The sequence below is a fragment of the Poromitra crassiceps genome, assembly GCF_964638095.1.
Source record: "Poromitra crassiceps genome assembly, chromosome: 28".
In the NCBI taxonomy this organism is placed as follows: domain Eukaryota; kingdom Metazoa; phylum Chordata; class Actinopteri; order Beryciformes; family Melamphaidae; genus Poromitra; species Poromitra crassiceps.
The window spans coordinates 1,477,567-1,496,518 of record NC_139651.1 but is presented as its reverse complement, the minus strand read 5'-3'; the positions used below and the strand labels follow the sequence as shown (position 1 = coordinate 1,496,518).

At 42.3% G+C, this 18,952-nt stretch overlaps 1 protein-coding gene across 1 annotated transcript in view; it reads right to left on the bottom strand.

The window, feature by feature from the left end:
* LOC310799833 (protein diaphanous homolog 3-like) overlaps window positions 1-18,952 on the bottom strand; it is a gene marked incomplete at both ends in the record, with an annotated part of 299,639 nt that overhangs the window by 243,000 nt on the left and 37,687 nt on the right. The window contains 1 exon segment of the mRNA XM_083662443.1: window positions 15,026-15,147. Coding sequence (XP_083518569.1) covers window positions 15,026-15,147 — 122 coding nt within the window.

Genomic DNA, 18,952 nt, shown 5'->3' with positions numbered 1-18,952 from the left:
CTCGTTTGCTGTTGTACTTCCCATGCGCCATATCCACCATTGAGAATTACCTCCAAAATGAAAGCCAACACTAAGATCATGTAATGTCAGGAATACAAGCTACCGCATGCCTCATCTAGTCTCCTTCCATTTTCCAAGCTCAAGGATGTGAAAACGGATTATAGAAATCATCAATAATTTGCAATTACCGTAATCATTTTTAACAAATGATTAATTGATGTTATCAATGATAACAAATCAATCAATTCTATACTGTGTAGTTAAAGTAATTGATTTCATTTGCCATGCATCTTGGCCTTTTTTTTCTTTTAGTTTGTCAATTCGTCAGAATGAGTATTGTAGTGTCATTGCATCCCCTTACAGAAAAACCACATGAACTTCACATGTGCAAAATGACATGTGATCCCATGTGCAAAATCACACGGGATCACATGGGATTTTTTCACATGTGGAAGACATGTGGAAAACAAGTTGCTATACATCTGGCAAAACATGTTAGAACATGTGATAACATGTTTTCCACGTGTGAAAATGTTCCAAAACCACACGCTTCCCATGGGTTTCACATTGTGTTCCACATGCTTTCACATGTGAAATTTAACACGTGTCCACATGTTTCACCACATGCATTGTGGACACGCGTGAACCTCATGTGTGTTTTTCCTGTAAGGATCCCTATCCACTTCTAGTATCAACTACCATACTGGCAATTTCATTATCATTTGATTATTACAAGTTATCTCTGCCAAGAGCAAAGCTACAGGCAAAGAACACATGGAGTTAGTGTAGAAGAAGATGAAAATAGAGAGAAAAATCATCATTCTTTTCAGAAATATCTGCGCTGTAGATTCCTCACTTCCTAAGCAATCCCCCTGTGGGGCGACGTGAGGCAGGGAGGCTAGTGCTTTTATTGGGCCCTGGGGAAATTACGGGCACATCACGCTCACAGCTACTGGGGCCATCGCACACACAGCCCCGCATACACTATTTTGACAGAGAGAAGAAGAAGCGTGAGGGGAGAGGGAGAGGGTACGACTAGGGAGAGAAGAAGAGTAAAAGGTTGGTAATGGACTGTGGTAAACGGAGGAGGTAAGGAGGGAGAGCGCGCTGGAATGACAGTGGGATTTGGCAGTGAGGAGAATGGTGCAAAGATGGTGCAGAGGCAGGGACAGGGTTTAACGTCGGTCAGGAATGAGAAGACTGAGAAAGGACATTGATGCATGATGATGTGTTGAACAGAGTTATGGAGGCATGGGGAGAAGGAAGGGGAGGGGGTTAAGGTTAGGGTTAGCTACAGTGAATACGTTTACAGTACATGCACACAATATTCGGAAAATGATTGAATAATATTCTGAACTTGATAAGGGTCATGTAAACAGCATATTCCAGTTGCATTTTCCGAATTTGCCCTTTTAGCATTTTCCGATTAAGACATCTGGCTTATTCCAGTATTATTTGGGTTTTAGGAGGATTCTTTGATCATGTATACACAGCGCATTCGGAATATGCGTCTCAATCAGGGTTTTTACTGCAGTTTGCGACGCATGTTGCCTGTTTGTGGTCAGCTGATGTGTGCTAGAAAGCTCTAGAAGACGCGATATAATCATATAATCCATCATCTCTGGCATGCGAAAAGAAAAGCCCACATTTCTGATCGGGAGGAGACGAGAAACATCGATATAAAGAGAGATATTTAAAGAGAGAGTAGTGCCCACGGAAGTCCCAAATGCTTGCGAGCCTGCGAGGTAATAACGTAGGCTACTAGCCTACTTTTGTATGAAAGACTTGGATGTGCAAATATCGCAACGCCAAACTTTCCAGCAGCAACTCCTGAAATGGACCAATAAGTGATGCTGCTCTGTTTATTCTCAACAGAAAAACTTCACCTACCTGCATCTCTCTCTCTCTCTCCCCCCCTCCCTCACGTGATGGGGAGGGCGAGCTACGGGCTGCATGTAAACGGGAATATTAGTGGATTATTCATTGTCGGAATATTGTAATTTTCCGAATATTGGTAAAAACTGGAATATTGTGTGCATGTAAACGTAGTCAGTGTCCTAAGCTGACATACCCCCAACGGCTCCAATAAACCACTGAAAGCAGAAAGAGCCAACAGGGCTATATTGTTCCATGTACTGTATGACCCTGTATTGATTTGGTATTAATACAAGAAGCACAATTGCACTTGGCTGCCTCCAGATGGGGCGATATGGAATGTTTCTTCATAAAAGGATAACCATCAACAATGGAGCTTATTCTTTCAGACATTGGTCCAAAATTGGAGCCAGAGATATAAAAAGACAAAGCTAAGGTACGAACACTCTTTCGTGATCCTAAACTCACCATAGGTTTAGAGATTATTGGTAAAAAAAAAACAATCTAGAGTACTGCTATCAGTCTTGAGTGACATATGTGGAAATTATTTCAGGAATATTCATAATAGCATATAAACTGTATCCCTTACTGTATTTCCAATTAACCAACTGGACTTCTCCTGTATCTATCCATAATATGGATGTTGTGTCTACACACATAGACTCAGGCTCTCTCTTTCCTCTGGATGCTGCACGGTAGCTGACGATTTGAATCTTCTCATGTAACATATTTAGATTGACATTATATTGATGCAAGGAAAACATCCTGAAATTATATGCAAGATTTGCATATTTAATAAGTCTTTATGTGACATTTATAAACATCTTTTGATTTACCTCTGGATTACTGTGGCAATAAAGTATAACATTGGTATATGGTGTTTGTTCATTGTTTTGTTTTTTAGATAATTTTTGGGGCATTTTTGCCTTTATTGGACAGAAGGCAGACAGGAAAGGTGGGGAGAGAGAGAGGGGAGGACAAGCGACAAAGGCCCACGGGTCAGATTCGAACCCGGGTCAGCGAAGGACACCACTGTGTGTTTATGTTTTTGATATAGTCTGGTCTCTGGTTTAGAATGCTGCCGTTACTCTTGGCAGTGCACGTATGTAGCCTACAGACAAATAAAAAAGAAAAGATAAAAGATTAATGAGAATTGATCAAGGGTTATATAAAAACAGTGTCAATGCCCATTTACTCATTCTAACACAAGAGTGACATGTATTTGAATTGAAATATTAATCAGAGCAACAATGTGATTAAATTTGGAATGACAAGAAAAAAATACACGTCTATGCAATAGGCTAAGTAGGCCTAAATAACTCAGATATAGGGGTTGCAATTGTAACGTTCCATATAATGAAGTATCTCATGCTTGTTGATTTAATGATTGTTTTGCACCTGCTGCTCACGTTATGAACAAATGCTTAGATGACCATAGCCTCAGCAACAACTAACTGCAGTCATGTATGAATGTTAGCTGTCCAGCAAACACTAATATCTATAGGAATCATGCTTGGAAGTAGCCTACTTTTCCCCCCGCTGCATCGTGACATTGAATGAAACTATATGTTTAGGCTCGTTTGAGATACTTCTGGCTCACCTGGAAATAAGGTGAGTACAGCCGAGTACAGTGAGCCAATCAGAGCCAATCAGAGGCAGAGAGGGGCGGGTCATGGCTTCGCCTAGCCTTCGCCATCATGGGGAAAAAAATATCGCCACTGGGACGCCCCATGTGTTTGTTCATTGTTTGTATTGTATCTCAAAAGCTCAAGCATGTTAGCACGACACTGTTCACTTTCAACATAATTCATATTCAAAAGAAACAAGTGCCTAGTGCCCACTCCTCTCACTGAAACATGAATGCTCATCAGATGCTGTTATTGTTGTCAAAACAACAGGACAATAGGTGCATTCTTCTCACATATTGTTGCTCATCTCTCTTCTGTTTGATCATGAAGAAGCCACTTCAGGCTTCCTGATGAATCGCTTTTCATTGGGCTTTTTTTAATGAGTTATTTTTTTATTTCCACGATTTTTATTTCTGCCCGAAACAAATGGAAAAGATGTCACGGATGACTTGGAACTGACACAGAAGTGCTGTAACGACGAATGAGAGGTGCAATGCAGCATTCTGCAGGTTTGACTTTATAATAAAGTATGGATTTAATTCATTTAAATGAGAGCTAGTCTGTGCATGGCTTTGAATGCTGTGTGCAAATTCCACTGTTGGTTCCACTCTGTTAGGGGAATAGCGCTGTTTTGACACTTATTTGAATGTGAACTAAATGACACGGGCCCACAGAGGTCTGAGGAAAAGCCTGGGGCCAAGAGACAGGCAAACAGCATTTCATTGTTAGCACAATTGCAACCACTTGAGCGTTAATGGCTATTGTTGCAATACTTCTTCCTCTGGATGCTATTGTTACACCATATTAGGCTAATATTGTTCTGGATGTCTATCATAGCAACTCCACATTAACCAAGGTGATATAGATTATAAAAATGTGTCATAACACACGGTTGTGTGTTATTAAGATTAGGATTATATTTAACTGTCACATATGGTTGGCTTGGGCAACATGAGAACATTATAAGTAGGGATGCACGATATATCTGCAGTCATATCGGTATCGGGCCGATGTTAGTCATTTTTTAACATATCGGTATCGGTCCGATGTTGCAATGTTAATATCGGTTATCGGTATCAGCCAAATTCTTCACATTGAGGTGAAATAATGCAGTAAATCTTATGATTCATGGGCTTTTACAAATGTTTTTGAAATAAAGAAATGCATTACTTTTTCAAATTTAGTGTTTACATGTGTTTTTCAGTATGTGCATTTTTTTTATTATCATAGAAATGTGTTTTTATACAGATCATATCGACATCGGTAAATATCGGTTATCGGCCATAACAGCAATCTTAATATCGGTTATCGGCATCGGCCAAAATTTTCATATGGGTGCATCCCTAATTATAAGTGAGTCATAACACATTTTCCTTGACCTTACATTACGTCACTTGGCAGACCTTAAGTACAGTGTTGCAATTTTGGATCAAAGATTTCATTTTTCAAAATGCGCTAGCAGCTGACTGAAGACCGATTCAAAAGAAGCAGTCGGGAAAATAAATTAATTGGGCAAACATCAAAACACCTGTGGCAACCTGAACTTTCATCTAACGGTTATCAAATGATACATTTTAAAGTAGGAATGTGTGGCTTTAAGTACCGTTAACATTTCCCCCTGCATATCGCAGAAGAAGAAACTCCAGAATAGAGAGAGAGAGAGAGAAAAAAGTGGATGATGGTGATGAAAATATACAGTATGTCAGCCGTATCAGACAAGGCCAGTAATGGAAACATCACTCACAACGTCCAATCAGGAACATTCACATCAATCAGCGGTTCAATCAGACCCACCAAACTGAGCCCAGTCGGAGTCGGAGTCGGAGCCGGGCACGGATATATTATATTATTATATCCCACTGCCTCCGAGGTGCAGAAGATAGCCTCGGGTCCAAAGGCACACGGCAGATCAAACAACAGCAGAGATAATGGGTCTAACGCAAGGCAAGCTGTCCATAAGATGATGCCAGGCCACCGCCATCACCCATCAGCCCCCATCAGCGTGAGGGAACATGTGTTCTTTCTTATTTGACACAAACTAGGTATCCATGACAGCAATCGTCAAAATGGTTTGCTTTGACAAAGAGAAAGTCGTGAGCGCGCGCACGTCTGTGCGTGTGCCTGTGTGTGTGTGTGTGTGTGTGAGCGTGCGTGTGTGTGTGTGTGTGTGTGTGTGCACGTGTGTGCGTGTGTGTGTGTGTGTGTGTGTGTGAGCGTGCGTGTGTGTGTGTGTGTGTGTGTGTGTGTGTGTGTGTGTGTGTGTGTGTGTGTGTGTGTGTGTGAGCGTGCGTGTGGGTGGGTGGGTTTTAAAGTCACTGATGACTCAAATGTCTGAGCTTAGATTTGGGGCTTTTGGCAGAGCGTATGATAATGTGCTGCAAAAACTTGCAAATCCCCAAACCTCAAACGGAGAGAGCGCCCAGAGCAACAATATCTACATCTGAGTGAGAGAGACAAGCGAGACATGACTGTGTCAGGAACCTGCCTATCACAGGCAGCAGCTCAGAAACACCCCCTCAGTGAGGCAACGCTCTCAGGCCATGTCCACACGGAGACGGAAGCTATCTTTTTTTTTTCGTTTCAGAAAAGTTTTCCATAAACATGGAAACGTTTCAAGAAATGTGTGTATCCACATGAAACCACTGAAACCGCTGTAGAATAACAGAGAAAGACAATCTTGTCAATAATGGCATACAACCTCTAGGGGCGCACAGTCTATAATGTGTATCTCACTGTAGCAGCAGCTTAAACCCTTGGCTTTGCGGGGAGGTTTGCCATGTCGATGAATAAAATGATTAAACCTACAGTATACAGCCAAATGCAGAGCTGTTCAGCAGGGCTGATGGTCTCCCTGTAGCCTACAATATAGAACGTTAACTATCGGTGACATTCCTGATATCATCCACTTCCATGATCTTTAGACATGTTGCAAACACATCCCAGCGTATTGGCCGCTCCTGCACATCACAGCACAGGCTAAATGATGCAACATAAATATACATTATATAAACTCATGGCATAAATGTGTTTTTATTGGAAAAAGTCGCGTCAAGTAAGCTAAAGTCTTGTTGGAGTGGACACGAGCGGATATCACAGACATCACAGTGCAACCGCGTGTTCCTCAAACCTCTCACTTCCCTATTCACGTTGTATTTACGAGGGCTATATATAGGGCAAGAGAGTATGTTGGTTACACTCAGGGTTTAGATTTCATTTCATTTCATTTCATTTTGTCCAATATTAAAATATTCCAGAATTGCATGTTGTATTAAAAATAAATATAATTTCTATCTAACACGTTAAGCCTGATTTTGTTTGTGTTATTGTAAAAATGTAGCCGCCGCTAAGCCTTCTGGGAAATATCCGATGAAGGGAGGGGAGGGGTGGATGGGTAGAGTCAGCTGTGTGGAGCCCTGAGGATGTTGTAGGCTACACGCTGTTCTCCGTGTCCACTTGTTGCTGACGGTGGTAATAGAGGAGCATTATATTTTGCTGCAAGATCCCCACTGCTGTAGCACGAACGTTACTGCCATGATTGTTATTGTTGCTGGTGGAGAGAGGTGGGGCTATGGCGTCATCGTTTCAGGAAAGATGCGTATGGGTTGTAAACACGGAAATGCAAGGGTGGCGTCTTCAGATTTAATCACTCTGGGACCCGTTTTGAAAAATTAGCGTATACGGCCAGAACGTATAGTCCCAGAACGCGGTTCCATCTGGACGAAACGGCTATATGACAAAAAACTTTAGCGGATACACCTAAAGTCGTCTCCGTGTGGACATGGCCTCAGAGTCTAATTCACTTTGGATGGCAACAACTGCACAGTGCACATCGATGAAGCATTGTGACTAGAGCTGGAAACGATTAATCGATTAATCGATCGACGGAAAAATAATCGACAACTATTTTGATCACGGATTAATCGTTTTCAGTCATTTTTTAAGAAAAAAAAAGTCAAAATGATTCCAGCTTCTTAAAATGTGAATCTTTCCTGGTTTCTTTACTCCTGTATGACAGTAAACTAAATATATTTGGGTTGTGGACAAAACAAGACATTTGAGGACGTCATCTTGGGCTTTGGGAAACACTGACCCAGGCTTCCCATAGCCTTTTACTCCATCCTCTCAATTACAGCTTGAGATGAGCTCTCTGTTCACATTGCTTTTCACTTGCTTATTGTCAAACAGAGGGCGCTGGCTAGCTTACCAATGCAGACGTTGTAGCATTTAGACTATGGGCCTGTCTGATTCTCAAGAGAACGAGCTTTATAGGTGGCATTTCTAGGTAAGAAGTTGTAATTAGGCTGAAACCAGTTTGATACATAAGTTCACTGAATTTGCAACCTTTCTAGGTACCTGGTTATGGATAATTTTTGAGGAACCATACCATGCACACTTTGATGGGTTAGGGTATCCCATGATACCTTGCGACCCTTACAACCGACGAAGAAGAACGAAGCAAGCCCAAGCGAGCCCCTAATGGCGACGCCCACAAAGCCGACCGCATCAGAAAAAAGTGAAACAATTGTTGGCTAAATAACAAACACATTTCACTTTCTTTTCGTTTTTATTCTAGAATAGTCAATAACGTCAAGCCTTTACTTAAATTTAGTGCAGTCAGATGTTTGTACAGTGTCAGGAAAGTCACTTTTGAACAATAGTAGGAAGCATCTTACCTGACAGTGTTCTGGACAGCAGCCACTAGTTAGGTTGCTAATATAACTAACGTTAGAGAACTGGCTCCGCCCGCCCCAAAGCAGGACTACACAGCCAGGATGATAGCACCATTGCAAACCTTCAAGTGTAAGCGGAGTTTGTTTTAACTGTGCTTTATTAAATGATAAGCTGTCATTACTTCCCATTTGTAGCGTTTGTAACATTTTCGTTCGCTGGGTTTTACGCTTTTAATTTAAGGCGGAAAGGGGAAATGGTGTATTCGTAGATTGAATTGACACTGGTCTGTCAATTCTATCAGTTCATATGTACCATTTCCCTTTTTCGCCTTCAAATTAAAAGTGTTCACGGTAGACTGTGAAGCCTCGACCTTTCTGGATTATAAAAGTAGTATAACGTTAGAGAAAACAGCCCCCAGCCATGCCGTTTTATACAAATTTATTGCCAAATGCTTTGGGATTCAACTTGATCAATCTTGGTCAGAAAAAATCTTGTATATTCAATGGAAACAGCACCAGTGCGACCTGTCGCGTGCAATGCTACCTTCAAGCATGAGGACGTCTGAAACAAATTATTTTTTTTATCTTAATTAATCAAGTATGTAGTTAGGTAGCTAGGTGATAGGAGCTCACTTGAGTTACAGAACTTACAGACAGACTCTATGTAATGTGTCTGTCTTTCAAGTACAATTTCAGTGGAACATAAAGTGTTGCATCATGGGTATATAAATGACTCATCGACTGCAGCCCGTACTGTAGTGCTCTGCTGTGCTTTAGTCCGCTCTGCCTGCGTCATGAATCCTGCTCTTATGACATCACTGATGATGTCACAATGCCTATGACATCATCAGTGATGCAGCAAGGTTACGTTGTTTGGAAAATAGCTCTGAAAGATTGGCATAGACAGAGTGCAGGTAATATGTTGTGCTTATGGCAGGTATGCTTCCATTAAAAATAGAATTATCTGTAATCTCTAATTAGATTTTCAGTTAATTGGAATGGAAGTTTTGATGGAGTGTATTTCTATTATCAGCACTGTACCTATCATAAGGCCACATGCCACAATTCTGTAGCAGTATGTAATTAACCATATGGGTTTTGGCTTTGTGTTTCCACTGTGCTGTGGCCAAATATTGACACGTTTCACTCCCTTTTCACCAGTATGTTGTTGTAGGAAATAACCTGGACGCTCTAAAAATAGACGTTTCACTTTGATTAATTGATCCAATCAGTAATTACAGTCGGATCCATGGTGGGCGCCTTATTGTGTTGTTGTCATAAGTCCAGCAGCTCCAACAAGATTCTCTGGAAGGCAGGGATGGAGAGACTACAGATACAGTAAATAGCAACATATTAAAGATCGTATTGTTTGTGGAAGGATAGTTAATTATATGTCACAATTAGGGCTGCAACTAACGATTATTTTCATTATCGATTAATCGATTAGTTGTTTGGTCTATAAAATGGCAGAAAATGGTGAAAAAATGTCGAATCGACATTTTTTCTGTTGAAATACGATTTTGGGATACGATTCAACAGCACACCGTGTGCTGTTGAATCGTCCTATATGATGAAAGGTCTGTGCTGAACACTTGGGTTAGTCCTCATCACTTCACATTCATCCAAGAGAATAATGAGGATCGCTTCCTTAGTCAAAATGAGACAAGAGCAACTTTTCTTCTTTCAATTTCAACACAAACTTTCCTTCTTTAGATACAGTCAAGCAAGCAAAGAGCCTGATGCTTGAAGCTCGACAATCGCTTGCTAACGCCTTAGCTGCATTGTTTACACTAGCATGACGTCTGGTGTCCGACAAAATGGCTAGCCTAGCGCCATGCTAATGACCGTACAGTAGATAAGTGTCCATGTTCTGACTCTGGTAAAGAATAAAGCTGAACGGAACGATTAAAGCGATACCGCTAGAAAGGTAAGAAGCTATACTTGTGGTTTTAGCCAGGTGGAAATAGAACACCGTAATTTGTAACGTTAGCCGAAGCACAATGTCTAGCAAAGCAGTGTCCGTGGTTGGATACGGTGACGCTAGTTACCAGATTACGTTTAAGAAATGGGTTATCGCCAATCCGATTAAGAAGCGCTCGATCAAACAGTGAATTCTCCAATAAAGCTGGTACATTTGCAAGAGGGAAGAGGAAACATAAGAGATTGCTCCATCCACAACAGCGAGCAGCTAATAGAATTCACAACATTTCACGAATTACGCCAATTAAGTCTACACACACACGTAGAAAAACAACTATTATCTCTCTCTCTCCCTCACGCCTTTATGAATTAGAAACGCAGCGAGATGCTTTCAAATGTTCAAATTAAATCATAGATTTATGAAAATGAAACCTGCATGTAAAATGGAGCGAGTGAGAGATAATAAATAGATGACAAAGGAAGGAAAACGTCTTCTGAAGGTGACTTGATACAAATTAAAGAGACATGAAAGGAAGCGCTCCCCAGCGTGCCGTCTGATAATTGCTCATTCCTTCTCACTGAGTCAACAGAGACGGCAGATAGGTTCAGAATTGCAAGTGGCACGGTGGGGCAGTGGTAAGCGCTGTCCCCTCACACTAGCTCAGAAGGTCCTGGGTTCGATTCCCACCTGGGACGCTGTGGGTGCTGAGGGTGTGTGTGTGTGTGTGTGTGTGTGTGTGTGTGTGTGTGTCCCCATGTCCCCAGTGCCCATGGCTCAGGTGGGCTATCTCGTCAAAAGGGCTTTCTGTGTGGAGTTTGCATGTTCTCCCCGTGCTCCCCTGGGGTTCCTCCATACAACATCGGTATGGACCCCTACTAAAAACATGCAGAAGACGTCTGAAGTTGGTCCCCGGGCGCTGGAGACAAGAAAGCTGCCCACTGCTCCTGGCCTGCCCCCCCCGGAGGAAGGACAAGCCTGGATAGGTTCAAATGTGTGTGTGTGTGTGTGTGTGTGTGTGTGTGTGTGTGTGTGTGTGCGTGTGTGCGTGTGTGTGTGTGCGTGTGTGTGTGTGTGTGTGTGTGTGCGTGTGGCTGGCAGCATGTGTGTTGGATTGTCGTCTGACTGACAATGAAGACGGATTTGTCTGACGACTTTGAACTTTGAACTTGAACAAAAGAAAAAGCGAAAGAAAAAAAAGAGCAACCACCGTGGTTGGTTGAAAAAGCCGTGGTGGTCATGTGAAATAGATGTGTCTGATTATTGAATAGTAGTAGATTGTGAATTCGAAAAATGCTAATTATACTATATTGTATTATTAACCGATCAGGAGCTTGTCTTGTTGTATTTTGTTTTTGTCTGTTTTTGTAGGTATGATTATGTGTATGTTGTGTGTTATCATGTATGTTGTAATGTTGCACTGTCACTATGTAAAGTCTCTTTTGGGGACCACAGGAAGAATAGCTGCAGCATTGCTGTAGATAATGGGGATATACTGTAAATGAAACTTGAAACTTGATATCTGTTTCAGTCTGTGGCTTCGATCGGGAAACTGAACTGCTACAATAAAACGGTTGTTAAGGCCGGTGTTTCCCCCCACCATTCTACAGGCCTGGCGGGCCCGCCAGGCCAACGACGCCCCCGCCAGGCCAAAAAAGGAAATGCAACAACAACGACAACAACAAAAAATGTTTCTAGGGGAAAGAGTGAAGGCTATTAATTATAAGCACAGAGCTGACAAGACAGATAAACAAGGCTACAGAGCAATTGAACCCATGGAAAAAGAGAGTACGTGGTTGACATACAGCCTAAGCAGGAAAAAAAATATTCCTATGAATAGTATTGTGTTAGATCACAGGAAGTAACAGGTGAGGTGATCAATTAACAGGTGGTTCCTATGAAAGAACAAATAGAGCCAGTGAGCTGTGTGTAAAGCACCATATTGGTAGGAAACGTGACATCTAGGGAATACTATGAATAGAAGTGTGGTGCTAGGGAACTCGCTGAGTTTATAATGAGTGGGGTATCATCATTCATTGGATTCAGTGGGGAAACTGAAATTTTGGAGCAATAAATAAAGAGATTCTCTATTTATTTGTGCATTGATATATAACCACAAGGCAAAGTGTCATGGACTCAACCATTTCCCGGCAAAAGTAGAAAGGAAGTATAGAAAGCAGGGCTAGGTATTGGCAAGGACCTCACGATATGATACGTATCACGATACATGGGTCGCGATACGATTGTATCACGATGCATTGCGATACAATACATATTGCGATATATTGCAATACTCTACACAATTTACTGGAAAAAAAAAAAAAAATAGAGCTTAAAAATACAACACGCTGTGCATCACCCAGGTAGTGTAATAATATGTACATCACTTTATATTGATAACTTAGTGGACGTGTTGAGTCTTACTGAACGCACTGAAATAAAAAGTATTCTTATTGTGTCACTGAACACACGGCTGTGCAAAAAAATCGATACGGGAAATATCGATACAGTATCGATGCAGTATCGCAGAAAAAAGTATCGCGATATATTGCCGTATCGATTTTATTGCACAGTCCTAATAGAAAGAACAATAAAAAGAACAGAAAGACAGAAAATGCCGCCCAGCAACTGACGGACAGACAGAGCATCACTAAGACATCCATCTGTTGCCTGCAGCTCTCTTTTTAAGTGACCTGCATTGCAAATCAAACCATGAAATGCAGACCCCCTAGGGGCGTGCGGGGGCATGCCCCCCCCGCGAGAATTTTTTTAAACATTATAAAGTAAAATGCATGAATTTGGTGTACTTTGAGAAAGTTTAAGAGCAAAATTAAAAGGCTAGATCTATGAAGAACATGTCATCATTACTGTGCTGTGGGTTTACAATGACAAACTAAATTTCTCCCTATAGGTCAGGGCTACTCAACTTGCTTTGCCCGGGGGCCACTTTCGTGAAATGATAGAAGGCCAGGGGCCAGTTAATAAACAAACAATATACATTTTTCTGTAGCGGATTGTAGGTTTTTGGGGTGTCAGCCGGAGTTTAGTCTGACAATGTTGTGCACACCGGATAGTTAGTTAGGTTAAGTTAGTTAGGTTAAGTACATACATAAGTGCCTGGGGAGCGAGCGAGCAGATGGCGGTATTTGACAATTTAGCAGCTAAATCATAGATTATTGAAAGATATTCCATATTCCAGACTGGAATATGAATTTTTTGGTCAACATCTTTTTGTGGCGGTCAAAATCCTTTTGTGGAGGTGCGCCATACATTCCTTTATGTATGTGAAACACTGCGTGACATCTCCATTCACTCCATTGGACCAGTTTTTTTACTCTCAAGAGTTCCAGGAAGTAAGGTCCTGGATTAAGCAGCACTGTCGAGTTTGCAGCAAAATGGACAGTTTGTGTTGTACTTTGAAAGTGTTGAATGTGTTCAACAATGTTTGTGTTGTACTTTTTTTTTCTTTTTTTTATCAAATTGTACATTATCAGCTTTATTTTTGCATTCAAAAGTAGCGCGAGACCCCTTCCTGGCTGTGCATTGGCTAACGGCGGGTTCACACACACGCCTAGAGCAACGCTTTAAGCAACGCTTTAAGCTACGCCTAGGCATATAGGCATTGCTTCATGCACGCTAGGCGCCTATTTGCGTTCACACAGGACGCCACACTGAAGCCCCGCTCTGCACTACGCTGATCACATGAGCAGTGGTTTTTTACACTTTAGATCTGATTTATAGCATGGGTGAGTCCTCTTTTTTATTGTAATGTGCAAGTGACGATGTCTGTCTATTTCCTGGCCCGCTGTAATTGTTATTTTCCCTCGGGTAATCATGTGACTATGAGTCATCAACACCATGAGTGATACATGCATTGAGACAGGGGGGGTATATATAATGTACATCTGACAGAAAAGACGTTAATAGAGGAACACATGAAGGACAGCTCTCCTACTATGCACTCGGCAAACTCGGTAGAAAATATGGCCCAAGTCCATCAGAAACAACAGCCAGCTTGACAGTTCAGCGCGCCTAGAGCTGAAAAATAGAACAGACGCCTAAACGATAAATGCAGTGCAGCGTAGGCACAGCGCGAGCGTGGCTTCAGCACAGCGTGGCAGCGGTATGTGTGAACGCTCTCGTCAGTTAACAAGGACGCCTAAATTTTAGGCGTTGCTTAGGCGTTGCTTAAAGCGTCGCTCTAGGCGTGTGTGTGAACGTGGCGTAATGAGTCATGCATTTTGGTCCTCGGCTGACGCCGCTCTCTCTCTCTAAATTGCTCTGCCGCGTCCTATCAACACCTGTGTCATCTCTGCGACACACAGACACCGTGGAGGCAGCTCGCCACGAGAGGCATCAAACAACGAAGAGGCAGGCAAGAGAAAAGCACACACACACACAGCTGTAGATGTAACACAGATGTAACACATATTAATATCTCTCAGTAGGCTGCTGTTGTTCTGTGTCCGTGGATCACATCATCGCTGGAAGGGTATAGCCCAACAGGTGGGTCAGAGGCAAGGCAAACATAGGAGCAAACGTATGGATTGAGGGGCGGTCTAAGGCAGTGGTTCTCAAATGGGGGTCCGGGGACCCCCAGGGGTCCGTGGCACTTTGCCAGGGGGTCCGCAAAAGGTTTTCAGGAAAATAAAAATAAAAACTTTTTTGTTGTTGTTCCAAAAGCTTCATAGCTCAACAAAAATATTGTATGCTTTACATCTAAAATGGTTCATGGATTACATTCTAATCTAACAAACCTATCAATTTAAAAGTCAAGCACGTTACCATGGAAACAATTAAACTTAGCCCAAAATCACAAATCATAATGAGGGGGGTCCCCGGTATATTTTCTATCTTGTAAGGGCTCCTTGGCTGAAAAACATTTGAGAACCTCTGGTCTAAGGCAGGCTAGGAAGACTGGTCTTGAACTGTACCTGACAGGGTTGCTGGTGAGGGAAACTCGCAGCGAGTCCAGACAGGCAAACAGGTCCGCCCCCGTCACCCCCGACTTCAGCTCCCCGAGGAACTCCTGAGGAGATCTGCTTCTCAAGCTACCCTGGAAGACAACAGAGGAAGAACAAAGGATCTCTTAGAACTTCATGTGGAGTCACATCATGTCAGCACATGATCACATTGCGCTTGCCATACAATCTTTACATCACCAGATTGTAACCTAAAAGAGCTTATCAAGGCCTTGCTTATTCCTTGGTGCCTGAAAGCAATGATCAAATCACTAACAACAATATTGCAATAATGTATGCCTCTCATTAGATTCCAATTCATCACATGGGTGCCAATGGAGTGTATAGCATATTGGTGGCCTTTACTGTCATCTAAGTATGATTGTTTGAAAAATGAATTTCCATGCGTTTTTGATTCGCAGTTGTCTTGCAGACATTGCTCATTAATGAGGAAATTGATTTTGTGTGATTTGTACAGATTTGTTTTTTCTTGTGTGTTTATCCAGCGAGGCAATGAAGGGAGACAAATTGCTTTTGTCTTTGTTTGCAAATGAAAAATGTCTGTCTGTGTCTTCTTTTTTATTTATTTTTCCTGCTCTCCCCAAAATTTCAATAAACCTTTATGGCATATTATTGCAATACAACAATACTGGTGTTGACAGTGTTGATGACAGTAATAGAAGATGCCAAAATCATTCAAAACAATAAGCATTTTGCTTTTAGGAGCATTGTGCCAGCGTGCGGCGCCGTTCCAAAACGTGTCAACGTGTGTCGTTGCCTGGGAAACGCACATCCCATAATACAACTGTTCGCATATCACATCCCATAATAGTATGATGATACTCGGGATGCCATTAATGCGAACATAGATGCAAACAGGTTAGCTAAAAGTTTAGCGTCGCCAGCGAGGGGCCCCACCGTTGCGGTTGGGGTACGTTTCGAAATCCCTCCAGGCTTGAGAAATTGTCTAGGGGAAAGGTCAAAGGTCAAAGGTAGTTTTACACTGATGGAGTATTAAAACCCTCCACAGCAGCTATCTCCATGATGTTGAGACATTGTGAGCCGTGAGGTAAGCATCACTTTCCTGTGAAATGTATGCCAACATGACCAGGCTTATGTTGTAGTTAGAGGATGGGCAAAAGGGTTTCTAGTAAAACTCTGACCCCTCCCGCTAACATTTCACTAATACATGTGCAGTGTTGGGCAAGTTACTTTCAAAATGCAATACACTACACATTACTAGTTACTTTCATTTGAAAGTAATACGTTACTTTACAATATTACTTTCTGTGTAGTGTAACTCGTTACTTATTACACTACTTTTGCATTACTTTCACCAAAACAACAGCAGCAGCAGAATGACATCGCCGCCCCGGAACCATCCCGAAAAATAATTTCAACCGCCTTGAAGTCAGTGTAAACAATCCAAAATTCTAAATGTTATTCTTTTCCTTTGTTATTGTCATCTATAGTGGTTACTTATTTGCATAAAAACACAGTTTGATTAGGAAATGATTGTATCTTTTTTTAAATATGTGCTTTGATTTAATAAAATGTAACTCAAGTTGTAACTTGAGTTACTTGACAAAGGAACTGGTATAATATGACTGAAATCCTATAAGTAATAAGTTATATTACTGAGGTACTGCTAAAAGTAATATATTACATGTAATATGTTACTTTTGTAATGAGTTACCCCCATGTGTGGTCCACATGTGTGTGAGCAGTGCAGTAGTAAAGGGCTCTAGACATAGTGTGTGCCTGCCCGGCTTTTCATTTCTTTTGACCCTCAATGACTCGGCACATTTCCAGCTGCCAGATGAAGCAGCATCATAACAGCCTCTGGGGGCAGTGCATTATTGTGAGACGGGTTCGGCACCACATGCATCTCTATTTGATCATCTAGCCAGGAAACAGACGGCGCAAAAGAAAGGAGTGGAGCAGTAGTAGTAGTAGAAGAAGATAACCTTCCTCCATAAACCACTGGCATCAAGCTTCACCTCATTAAAGGCTTTTGCACACCAAGTCCGTATTTTCGTCCGAAATTGACGCACGAAAAAAAAAAAGAATACGACCTCATTTGCGTCAATCATGATTGACACACCGAGTCCGACAATTACGTCCGTCATTTAAGTTTTCGGACGAGGTTCGATTTTCTGCGTTTTTCGCATCAGTCAATAGATTTTTGCGAGCTGTGTTGCGAGGTTATATTGAGCACGTGTGAGAAATACAAGTAAAACAAAGTCTAATCATCTTTCACAGCAAGTGATTTCTGATCTTAGACTAGAAGAACGCTCCTGTATAGCCCAGAGCCGTATAATAGAAGAGTTCTGACATCTCCATTCACTCGAATGGACCATTTTTTTTCCAGGAAGTAGAAAGTGGAACTCTTGAGTAAAAAAAAGCAGCACTGTCGAGTTGCAGAAAAATAGACAGTTTGTGTTGTACTTTGAAAGGGTTTTTCATCCCTTGAATCAAATTGTACATTATCAGCTTTATTTTAGCATGCAAAAGTAGAGTGAGACCCATTCCTGGCTGTTCATTGGCTAATGAGTCTCGCATTTTGGTCCTCCGCTGACGCCACTCTCTTACTAGAGGATACTAGTCTAGCCTATACCGTGCATCCTCTGCAATTATAGTGTGGTAAGATAGATCCCTTGCTGGGCCCGGATGCAGACCAAGGTCCCCTAGTTGGTGACCACTAGTGATGCGCAGGTCAGGCTTTTTTTAATAGCTGCACCCACCCGACACGTTATGAGAACCAATCAGCACTGCCCGACGCGCCAAGATATGCGTTAATCAAGCACCCAAACCGGGTGCCTAAGTCCTTCTTCACACAGGACGCCGAACGTAGCAGAGCTGAAGCTTGAGGCAGGCACAAGCTGAGCTGACGCCTCACCGTTCACACAAGAAGCCTTCTCTTTTCCTCTCAGCGCCTCCTCGGCGCGCCTTGAACCCGCCCACAACTCCCATTCACTTCATGCCACTGGCAGCTTCAAGCTTCACGCGTCACGCTTGGAAATTAGGACTGAATCCTAAACGATCGCTTGAGCAAGGCGTCAGCGTGGCTTCAGCGTGACACGCGCGCGCAGGTGGTGTGAACGGCCTGTTAACAAGGCAAATGATCAAATGAAACTTGTGGGTTCAGCGTAGGTTGAGCGTTGCTTCGGCGTACGGTGTCTACGGGGGCTAGGTGCCCAACGTGGTCCGCCTACGTGTTTTTGAAGCGGAATGCGTGTGATCGCCCCCTTACACAGGTTTATTAAAGTTCCATTATTCCGTTTGCTCGATGGCAGTTTCATCGTACCATATGGCGGGTTGAGTGCCAAATCAACTTTGAAACAAAATACTACCGCTAAGGGACTCAAGGGGTCGCTAGCGACAATGACTTCGTGGTAAGCAATGCATTAAGTTGCCTTTCTACTGACAGGCGTGTTACCAGGGGGCCTAAAGTGAGGTGTAATTAGTAGGTGATTAACATGCATTGTTTGTCATGTACATTCACCAGCAGTTAGGCCGTTTGTTTCTCTCTTAATGATCAATTCCTTCAACGATCAATCACTTTAATTGCAATCTTGGCCACAATTGGAAATTTGGAAACCGTTCAAGCACCATTTATGTCCTTAGGAAATGCCTGATCAATGCCCCTGTCTCCCTATTTTTCTCACACAAGCTGACTAGAGGTTTCTTCTGAGACTCGCTGGCAGAACCTGCAGAGAAACTCAGCAGTCTGAGGAGAATACGCTGATAAAGTCAGTGGTGAATCCAGCTCCATAGCTGGGCGATAAACTTTTTTCTTGCATATCATTACACTGTCTTGTTTTTTTACTAGGATATACAGTGTTAGAGCCCGACCGATGCTGGATTTTTCAGGCCGATGCCGATACCGATATTAGGGAG